Source organism: Oryza sativa, chromosome 4, assembly GCF_034140825.1.
Source record: "Oryza sativa Japonica Group chromosome 4, ASM3414082v1".
NCBI classification, from domain to species: Eukaryota; Viridiplantae; Streptophyta; class Magnoliopsida; order Poales; family Poaceae; genus Oryza; species Oryza sativa.
In genome coordinates this window covers 35,855,917-35,866,741 of record NC_089038.1, presented here as the reverse complement: position 1 = coordinate 35,866,741, position 10,825 = coordinate 35,855,917, and the positions used below count along the sequence as shown (strand labels likewise).

At 48.4% G+C, this 10,825-nt stretch overlaps 2 protein-coding genes and 1 non-coding gene across 3 annotated transcripts; 1 reads left to right on the top strand and 2 right to left on the bottom strand.

Annotated features, from left to right (window-relative positions):
• Positions 1–202: 202 nt before the first annotated feature.
• LOC4337502 (serine/threonine-protein kinase SAPK5-like) lies at positions 203–2,082 on the bottom strand. Its single transcript, NM_001402461.1, has 4 exons — positions 1,799–2,082; positions 1,201–1,722; positions 1,019–1,117; positions 203–937 (listed from the first exon to the last, which is right to left on the bottom strand). Exons 1-4 carry the CDS (start codon positions 1,916–1,918, stop codon positions 566–568), a joined length of 1,113 nt encoding a protein of 370 aa, NP_001389390.1. The 5' UTR covers positions 1,919–2,082; the 3' UTR covers positions 203–565.
• Positions 2,083–8,227: 6,145 nt separating this feature from the next.
• On the bottom strand, positions 8,228–9,353 carry LOC4337500 (photosystem II 22 kDa protein 2, chloroplastic-like). The gene has a single exon (XM_015778467.3). The coding sequence runs from the start codon at positions 9,206–9,208 to the stop codon at positions 8,444–8,446; it is 765 nt and encodes a 254-aa protein (XP_015633953.1). The 5' UTR covers positions 9,209–9,353; the 3' UTR covers positions 8,228–8,443.
• Positions 9,354–10,227: 874 nt separating this feature from the next.
• TRNAQ-UUG (transfer RNA glutamine (anticodon UUG)) lies at positions 10,228–10,299 on the top strand. Its single transcript has one exon. It is a non-coding gene; the product is annotated as a tRNA-Gln (tRNA).
• The last annotated feature ends 526 nt before the right edge of the window (positions 10,300–10,825 follow it).

The following is a 10,825-nucleotide window of genomic DNA, read 5'->3' as shown; positions in this document are numbered from 1 at the left end:
AAAAAAATCAACGGCGGCAAACATTTTGAGATGGAGGGAGTATTTGAAAAGGTACACGAGCGGAGAGGTGAAATGTGTGATTTACTTTCCCTAATTTATATGGCAAAAGGCAGAATGACGTCCGTGGAATCTGGGTAGAAATGAGCCGTCGGAGAGGAGAGATTCTGGGATGCGAATCCAATGAGCAGTACAGTATAACTATGAATTCCGAAATCAAAGTTGTCACTTCTGAAGTAACAGTAAAATGGTGATTGTGCCTGAACATACCCTGCAGTTACATCCATCATCTAGTGGTCTCTGATTCTGATCACAATTAAGCAGAGAGATGATAACAGGCTACTCGTAGCAGGGGAGATTTACATCAATGAATGCTGCCTTACTCATATAAACAGGTGATGTAATAATGTACCCAAAGTTTGTTTGGGGACTGATCGATCGAGTATCTATCTATGTATGAATGAGAAAATGCATGCAATCAGTGCAGATGGGGTTGATCCAAAACGAAATGATCGATGCTGGTCAGAAGAACACAACACTAGTGAAGTGGAGTATGGACGACGATGGATCAGGAGATTTGGAGGTTTGACATGTCGAGGTCGACGCTGGCGTGAACCTCGCGCACCGTCCTGTCGTAGTCGTCTTCTTCGTCCTCCTCCTCAGCTGGTTGTTGGTCGTCGTCGTCGTCGTCGGTGCCCCAGCCGTAGCCAGAGACGGGCTTGTCGGGCTTGGGGACGGTCTGCGCCTCCTGCACGATCCTCATGATGTCCTCCACGCTCTGCGGCGAGAAGGCAGCTGCAGCAGCCGCACTACTTGCGCTGGAAGCCGCGTGATCGGCTCCCCGGCGGTTGTAGTAGACGGCCTGCGCCTCCTCCTTGAGCTCGCGCGGCAGGTTCTTGAGGAACCAGGGGTGGCTCTTGATCTCGCCCATGCTGATGCGCTGGAATGAAGGACATGCATATGCATATGAATTGGGAATAGATAATGTTGATTGATGAGCTACTCCATATATAGTCTGTACCTTGTAGGGGTTGGCGACGAAGATGCGGGAGAGGAGGTGGCGGCAGGGCTGGGAGACGTGGACGTACTCGGGGATCTTGTACTGGACGGACATGATGCGCTGCGGGCGATTGCAAATGAAGCATATAGGTCATATATATGCAAAGAAAGAAATCAAGAAAGCATCAAGCGCAGACTACGTACCGAGATGGTCTTTCTGAAGTTCTTGGGGTCCTTGGGATCCTCGAAAGGGTAAGCGCCGACGAGCATGACGTAGAGGGTGACGCCGCAGGACCAGACGTCGGCGAGCTTGCCGTCGTACTCGCGGCGGGAGAGGACCTCGGGGGCGATGTAGGCGGGGGTGCCGACGGTGGATTTGGGGCGGGAGTGGAGGAGGGAGGACTTGGAGTAGCCGAAGTCGCAGATCTTGAGGCGCGGGGCCGGGCTGCCGTCCAGCAGCGTATTCTCCAGCTTGAGGTCGCGGTGGCAGATCTGCATGGCGTGGCAGTAGCTCACCCCGCACACCAGCTGCTGGAAGAAGTAGCGCGCCTCGTCCTCGTGGAACCTCCCCGCCTCGCATATCCTCTCGAACAGCTCCCCTCCCGCCGCGTACTCCATCACGATCGCCAGATGCCTCCCCGTCACCACCACCTCCTTGAACCTTATTATGTTCGGGTGACGCAGCGAACGATGATTCACGATCTCCCGGAACACGTTCTCGTCGATCTGCACCAATTTCATTTCATGCTATTTCTTTCTTTCTTTTCATATATCATTCCAAAAGTAATAGTTGCTTGCTTACCCTGTTCCCTCTCTCGATGAACTTCATCGCCACCAGCTCCCGCGTCTCCTTGTTCCGCATCAGCTTCGCTACCCCGAAGTTGCCCGCCCCGATCTCCCGAACTGGCTCGTATTTCTCCATATCCTACCTCCTCTTCTTCTCCTCTCACTTAATTTCTTGCTTTCAATTCTCCTTCTCCTTCTGCTTCTGCTTCTGCAGGAGGAACAGTATCTGGAGGAAAGAAGCAGAGCAGAGCAAGAAGATGAGGAGGAGATGACAGACGACGACGCAGATAACCTGCAGACAGATAGACGACGGACAGGCTGAAAGAATAAGAGGAAAGCCAGCCGGCCGGCCTTGTGCGAAAAGGATGGATGCAACCAGCGCACGACTCGGTCGGAATTTCCATATTTCTCCTCATTTGCATGCTCATTAATTTTCAACTGATCAATCATCACCGCTGTTAATCTCTTGGGAGTAGTACTAAGCTATGGTAGATGGCGACCACTGCTGTTTGTCTGTCTGTCTGTACCTTTCAGTTACTACTACCTCCGTCCCAAGTTAAATTAAGGGCAACCATGAGTTTCCGCGTCCAACTTTAATCGTTCGTCTTATTTGAAATTTTTTTATAATTAGTATTTTTGTTGTTATAAGGTGATAAAACATGAATAGTACTTTACTCTTGACTAATTTTTTTTAATTTTTTTAAATAAGACGAATAATTAAAGTTGGACGCGGAAAACTATGACTATAGTTATTTTGGGACGGAGGGAGTACTGTGCTAGCTAGTGTACAGTTAATCATATACTCCTTCCTTGGATGGACTAATTAATTAACTACCACTGTGTACAACGACCTCAATATATATATTCCGGCCGGTTAATTAATGTTAGCTGCTCGATGTTTGCTTTCCAAACGCACTGTTGCATATGCTAAAGGGCAACCACTATATATGTCTAACGCTGACACGACACCACACATGGATGGATGGATAGGTGGATGGCAACCTTACCTGCTCATGCTGTCCGCCTCCTACCGATCCAGCCATCAGCAGCCACAGCCCACACACGAAACAACAAATATCCAAGCAGGCAGGCACCATTTTGCAGATCTAATTGACTACTACTCATCAGCATCGATCACTAATAATATCGTACTTAGTAGATTATTAACTTGCTTTCCTTGTAACATATAGTACTATCCATCCATCGTCGATCGCCAACGCATTCTTTCGGTGTATATTTGTCAATCCAAATTAATTAACGTGAGTACATATATCACCGTCACCGATGTGCTGTGCTGTGATGTTCTGACGAGGAAACCACCCATGTATATATATGTACGGTTAAACTAACAAGCTGCAACCCGGCCAATGACGCTCATCGATCATCAACAAGCCTACCAACTGCGACTGATCTACTTAATTAGGAGTATTAAATATGCCATCCTAACCTTCCAACCCCAATACCCCATCATCAATTTTTATCTCTCTAGGTACCTTACTTAGAGTATGTTGCTGCTATAGAACATATTTTTTTTGTTGCCATTGGGTCACTCAAATTCAGACCGACTGTTCTTCCTAGCCTAGCTATCAGGTACTGTATCAGTTACCTAGACTATCTGTATGAGCCGGAATCATATCACTGTTCATGTGGACTAGCCCTACGTACTCTTACACTTGTACTCTTACTAGTACTTGGCATCAGTACCTGAATCAGGGACCATCAGATTTAGAAAATGATTACTCCTAATTGTCGACTGATCTGTAGTAGTAGTACTAGTCCAGTTGGGATCCAATCTGGTAGTATTAGTACTAAGTGAAAAGGTACTAGTAGCTAATCAAGCTTATCATCAGAAGGGGCAGATTAAAAGTGATGGATTGGATATCTGAACTTTTGGGTTGGAGCTGATGGTGCATATACATGGATGGGAGGATCATGCAGCTTCTTTCGTTTGCTTTACACAAGCAGCTAGCTAGCTCAGTGCTCATGTGCCTTGCTGTCCACTTATTACTATGGCCTCCTGTCTAATCAGATCAGCTCATGATCTTGGACATTCATGAATCCCTCGTCGGTCAATTTCCTAACTTGATCAACATGGAGATTCAGTATTTGTTTTAACCTTTGGAGCTTAGGCTTTCATTGACTTTGATGGCTACTCCAGTTTGTAACTACTAGCTTGTGGAGATTACCATACCATAACCATAACCATTACATCACAAACGACTGAGTCGACTAAGACCTGCAGCATTGGACTTGTTGTCAAGTCAATGGACATATGAATGGATGGATGATGCACAGCGCATGCAGCTGGTTTTACTAGGAAAGTTTCAGTTTTGGTTGCAATTAAGTTTTCAATTGATGTTTGCCAGAAAAATGGAAGCAGCATTCAGCTATAACTGAACAAACTGAATTCGATCGAAAGTACGTTTGTACTATACAGTATATACTAGTACATGGATGATTGTATACGTGGGATGTATAGATAGATGAGATAGATCGTGATCGATGGCATGGAGAGCAAGTTGTTAGTGCGAATCTCTGGTCGGATTCGATTGATCACAATAATACAATTAAGATCCAGTCCAAGTCTGCAACAGTGCAAAAGCATGGCCTACCAACAAAGCCATCCACACCGATAGATTCCTTCGATCCAGTATTAAGCTGACAGCGATGCATGGCCCGCACTGCACTCTAAAATATAATCTTTCAGGTAACAGTGTATTCCATATTCAGTGTCCTCCATATAATCCACTGCTCCTAGCAGGGAAAGCGAGGAGAAGGGCCTCCCCCTACCTCAAGGCTGTGTTTGTAAAATAGTTTTGGGATATGATTTTCCACCTCTCACAGAGTAAACTTCAATAGTAGCCATCCATTCTTCTGATCCCATTTCATCACATCCCTCCATTTATTTTCATTTCCTAATCCCACCCCTCCTAACCCATTTACCAAAAACACCTCAAATGTTAGTGTTGGTTAAGGCAGCTCAGCTCATTAGTATTAGTACGGAGGACCTGTACAGTTTATTGTCATTTTTAACCTTACCAATTTATCATAATGTAAAATACGAATATTAAGAAAAGACCTAATATCAAATAATAGAAGGGGTGTAGCTTCAGACCTAGACCGGCTAGCCCACCACCTTGTAGGGCTAGCTGGAAGACCCTGAGCGTTTCTCAAATTATGGCAATGTAACAAACTAAATACACTTCAATCATTGCTACCTTACCAAATTTTAGCATCTTTAGAAGCTTCCTCTCTTAAAACTCTCCAAAAATTTAGCAAATATATTAAAACAAAAGAAAGAAAAAAAAATCTAAATTACCCCTAAACTATTTTGGAAGTACGAATTACCCCATAAATTCAAAAACAAGATATTTTTCATTCTCAACCTATCGGACCGAACGAATTACCTCATAGCCGACTTCGGAGTGGTTTTAGTCCTATATCAAGCACAAGTGAAACTACAACTTTGTAACTTTAGAAAACAATAGTGATATGGTATGAACTCTAAAATATGTAGTCCTTTTTTATAAATTTATTTATGACTAAGTCTGTAGTTTTGTGATATGTTTATAACACAAAGGAACAGGTACACCCAAGGTCCCTCAACTTGTCAGTGAGATAAAAAAACGTCATCGAACCGCAAAAACAGATATATAGGGTCCCTTAACTATACAAAACCGGTCACCCGAGATTCTTCGGTGGTTTTGACCCCGGTTTTGGTCTATGTGACGGCTGAGTCAGCATGGAACCAACGTGGGTCCCATATGTCAGAATGCCACGTCAGCTGCTCCTCGGTTCCTCCTCTCTCTCTCTCTCTCTGCCTGTTGAGCGCGAGCGCGAGGCTTGCAGGCAAGCAGATGGTTGAGGACCCGGCGAGCTCGGACCGGTGCACGACGCGGAAGGGGTCTGGGTGACCGGCGAGGGCGCGGCCGACGGCTGCAACGCCCACGGCCTCGGCGGCGGAGAGGAGGAGATCGGCGACCAGCGCCGCCGCCGCCGCGCTTCCTCCACGCGCTGGCCACCACCGCCTCCACGGGGACCTCGCCGTGGGCGGCGGCCATCGTCGACCTCGCCGCCCCTAGGGCCCTCCACGCCGGCGCACAAGGGGCTTGCCGCGGAGGACGAGCGGCGTGGAGCTCCAGACGCGCCGCCAGCGGAAGGCGAGCGCGGCGGTGCGAGTCGCGTCCTTGACGGGAGGCGGGCGACGAGGAGGTCGTCGGGGAGTGCGCTGACGCGGTCCTCGCCGTCGTAGCCCTCGGCGGCGGAAAGCGTGGCGCCGTTGTCGGAGGCGGGATGGCCGGGGAACCACCGGAGGCGGCCTTGGACGTGGCGCTGTCGTCGTCGTCGTCCTAGGCGTCGGGGAAGAAGGTGGGCGCGGCGGCGGCGGAGGCTAGGGGGTTGCCGCGGCTAGTGTGGATGGAAAGCTGAACATTGCTTCTTCAGCTCCAAGATACTGTAATTCACGAGCCTTTTTATTTTGATGGTTGCTTCTTCAGTTCGAAAGGTGTCTCTGTTTTTATTCTTGTTCAAGCCATCGGCAAGTCTGAAGAACCTAGACTGAATTCTATACTGTAGTACAGTTCTACCATCGTCAGTACAGTATAAAGAAGCAATCTTTTGAATCCTTTTCAAGTAGGAGTATAGTATGAGATTATTATAGCCTGTCAACTTGCTGTTTGTAGCTAGCCAATGCTAATCTTTTGAGCTCGATTATGATATATATCGCGTCGTCAGATTTGTGCAGAATACTAAAATTGGTATAGAGACATTCTGACCGGGTTATGGTCGATGACACTGTCCATCATCTGAGAGTTTGCAAGTCTCTGAACTCTGAACATTGCCCAGAATCTCTTACAGGGATCTTTTTGTTGGTGTCCTCATACAGTATACATCATTGGCCCCTTGCAAGCAGAGGACAAATTCTCTCTGCATTCGTATGCATTTTAATTCTGCGAAACCTGTAGCTTGTCCTGTGTATAAACAACGAGAATATCATCTGTTTTTCGTTCCAATTTCCAAGTATCAACTTCTACCTCGACCAGGAGTAATACAGATTCTGAAGTTTATAAACACATCTCTGCCTGAACAAGATGGACACCTACTGTTTTCAGTTCACCATTTGATCTTTACCAGATAAACCTGAAGTTCAAACCGTGCAGCACTGCATCCATGTTTCCCAAGATAGAATGACGCGTACACAAACTTCCAGCGTGTCGAGGGCGAGGTCAACGGCGGCGCCGCACCGCGTGTGCCAGCAACCCCGGGCGCCGCACCCCGGGAGCGGCCCGCTCTTGGGCGCCGCCACCGACGCCTGCCTGCTGTACAGAAACTGCAGCACGAGCACGAGCACCAGCACCTTGTACCGCACCAGCCGCGGCAACCCCCTAGCCTCCGCCGCCGCGCCCACCTTCTTCCCCGACGCCTAGGACGACGACGACGACAGTGCCACGACCTCCTCCTCGGCACCGCCGCCGCCCACCTCTGCCGCGTGCCCCCCGCAGCACCACCCTCCCCGGTGGCGCCGCCGCGCCACTATGTTCGTTGCCGGCCGGCTTGCAACAGGAGAAAAGAGTGAGAGAGAGAAGAGGAAGGGAGGATGCTGACGGCGGCGTTGCCTCCGCCGGCGCGACGCCGGCTGCCGGACCTCCTCCTCTCCCCTCCCCCCGGCGGCCTCTTCCCCCACAGCGCTGCCCGTCGCCGGCTGAGAAAAGTGAGAGAGAGAGAGAGAAAGGGAGAAGAGGGGAAATAAGAGGGAAGAGATGAGGTGGCGTGGGTTTCACGTGGGTCCCACGCTGACTCGTCCGCCACATAGTACAAATCCGGCATTAAAAACGCCGAAGGATGTCGGGTGACCGATTTTGTATAGTTAAGGGACTCCGCATATCTGCATATCTGGTTTTGCGGTTTGAGGATGATTTCGCTGACAAGTTGAGGGACCTTCGGTGTACTTCTTCCTAACACAAACATATTGGATCGTAACATCTGTTCTCCTCAAGGCCTACTCACGATGACGGGCTGAATTTTCTGGGCCACAGCGTAATGAATGGCCCAAGTAAATTCTAGGGCCTAGAAGGGATCGGGAGGACGCCCTGGCCCAGCTAGCCTTTCCGCCCCTCCTACACATCGACAAAGCTATCGATCAGGATTCAGGAGAAGCCTGCCAGCCATCAGCCGCCTCTGCCTCCGGCCTCCTGCAGTCTGCAGATGAACAACAAGCTAGGCTGCCACAGCCGGTGATGGTGAGGGTGAAAGAAGAAGATGACTCAAAATGTTATGTTGTCCAACACGCTGCCTGTATGTGTGTTGTCCAACTCGCATCCTTAGCTGTTAGTTGACTGGCATGTGCTCTCCTTTGTAATTTAGTAATTTTAATTTCACTTTTTTCTTGTGTAAGTTAATGATATAATTCAGGAGTATAAGCATTCACATCCAACAGAGTCGAGAATTTGGAAGGTTCACCCATCATGCATTCAGGAGTACCGATTGATTGTTGTGTCCTGAATTTTTGCTAGTATATGCATATAAGTAGATACTACTCCACTACAGTACAGAGGAGAGGATTGACATTGACTAGCTAGTCCACTTAACCGTCTCCTTACTACTATCAGAAGAAGCTAATTTAATTAAGTGGAGTAAAAGCAAAATGAGGGGTGGGCTGGGCTCATTGGTCGTCGTTGTCGTCGGTGACGAACTTGCCGGTTCCGGGGTTGATGGCGGCGAAGAAGAAGAAGAGGATGTTGAAGAGGAGGAGCGGCTCGATCTCGTTGATGGGGACGCCGGTCTCGATGTTGAGCTGCGCCAGCGCGCCCTTCCCGGTGATGATCTCGCCGATGAGGGAGAAGGCGATCCCCAGCTGCGCGAGGCGACCCACGAAGAGCTCGTTCGCCTTGGTGAACCCGAACAGCGGGCCACCCTCGCTGAGCCCCAGCGCCGCGCGGAACCCCTTCCCCGGCGGGATCACGGCGCGCTCCAGCCCGGTGGCGTCGTCCACGAAGCGCCCCCGGTCGCCCAGCGCGCCGATGGCGCCCAGCAGCGTGAAGAGGATGAAGAAGAGGAGCAGCGGCTCGGCCTCGTAGATGGGGATGCCCGTCTCCAGGTTGAGCTGCGCCAGGATGCCCTTGCCGGTGACCGCCTCGCCGAGGAGGGACGCCGCGAACCCCAGCATGGCCACCCTCCCCACGAACAGCTCGTTCTCCTTGGTGAACCCGATGCCGCCGGAGGTGCCGAAGATGCCGTCCTCCACGATCGACTTGTTCTTGTTCGACTTGTCCACCTTGGGGGAAGCCTTGGTTCTGCTCTTGAACGCCGCCACCACCACCAGATGCTTCTTCATCCTCTGCAGCTGAACCATCGGCGATGACCGAGGAGCGGTGCCAAGGTCAGACACTACCATCATCGGCATCGCCATGCTCTGCTGCAGAGCCATTAAGCTTAGATGGATTCAACAATTAGCTAGATGGATCGATCAAAGCATGCAGTCGCTAATAGCTTGCAGCTGCACTAGCTAGCTGCTAAATTACTACAAAATACGATATGATCGATCTCTTGATCTTGGCTTGCTCTCTTGGAATGAATTCGAGTCCCACGCCCGCCCGGGGTTTTAATAGTTGAGGAAGGATGAGGCCTCGAGCAACAAGGGTTAGGAAGCAGCCACGTCGCCCACTTGGGATCCATCCATCCATCCACTGTCCTCCAGCATCTAAATCTCAGTGATCACCATTCATTTGATTTTTGTTACCAACTCTTGTACTATTACGTACGTACACTTGGCCCTATGCTTTAGTACATACATACTCCATGTCACAACAAACAAACAAACAAACAAACAAAAGGATCGATCGAGCAACATGCCTGCCTGCCAACATGTGCATAGTAACTACTCCTCGTCCACAAATATTGGAAGCAAACTGACACCCATCGCTCTTTTCGCTTCTACAAGTTTCCTCCAGAAGATCGTTCATTCAGTGATTCAGACACGAGACAAGCAATCACGAAGCAGCGCCCTGCACTTGTCTCATCGCTCAAACTCCTCCAGAGAATGTCGCCCACGCTACCTGTATCCGTGTATACTCCTATAACAAATTAGTACTAAAATCCTTCTATTTTGGAACATAATAATGTAATAACTGCTCGCGACTTTGCAATTTTTCTTCTTACCGTCAACTCTATCTCTCCCTCTCAAAACATAAATATTTTTTCTTTTTTGTTTTGAAGAAAACATATACCATTTTGTTTTCTATGTTAAGTAAACAAGCGACGCGATCGAGCTATCCGTCAAGATTGATCATATCAAATTTTCTCCAAGGTCGATCCTTTAGTACAGCACCGTATACATACACGTATCACACTGTACCGCTGTTGCGCCGCGCATACATTTTCGGGTCAAATTTCAGTTTGTTTTGAACTCAAAGCCTTATATAGAATTCACAGGCAATGAACAAGATCGGTTCCATGGTGTAGTGGTTAGCACTCCAGACTTTGAATCTGGCGACCTGGGTTCGAATCCCGGTGGGACCTTTTTTTTCACTATTCTTTTTCAATATTTTATTAAGCTATCTCACTATCTCTTTGCTTCATTTTCATGTTCGTGTCACGTTCAGTATTTAGAATGGAAGTATGATGCACGGAATCGAAGGGCCAAAAAACCTCCAATCCTCCATGCATGTTATGTGTTAAAACGAGACCAAATGCAGTCTCTCTTTAGTAAACGATCTGATCATGAATTTCTCCATTGCACGAAGGGTTTTCTTACTTTTCCCAATGCTCAAGGTAAAATGCTAAATGGTGAAATTTAACTCCAAAGCTTGTTAATAAACCGTGTAGATCGACATCCTTCTGTCATCCCCGAATAGTACGGGCTGCTGGATTTACATAAGGTCTTGTGTAGTTCCTAATTTTTTTTCCGAAAAACGTCACATCGACTCTATGAATATATGTTTGAAGCATTAAATAATGATAAAATAAAAAACTAATTGCACAGTTCGTATGGAAATCGCGAGACGAATCTTTTGAGCCTAATTAGTCCATGATTAGCCATAAGTGC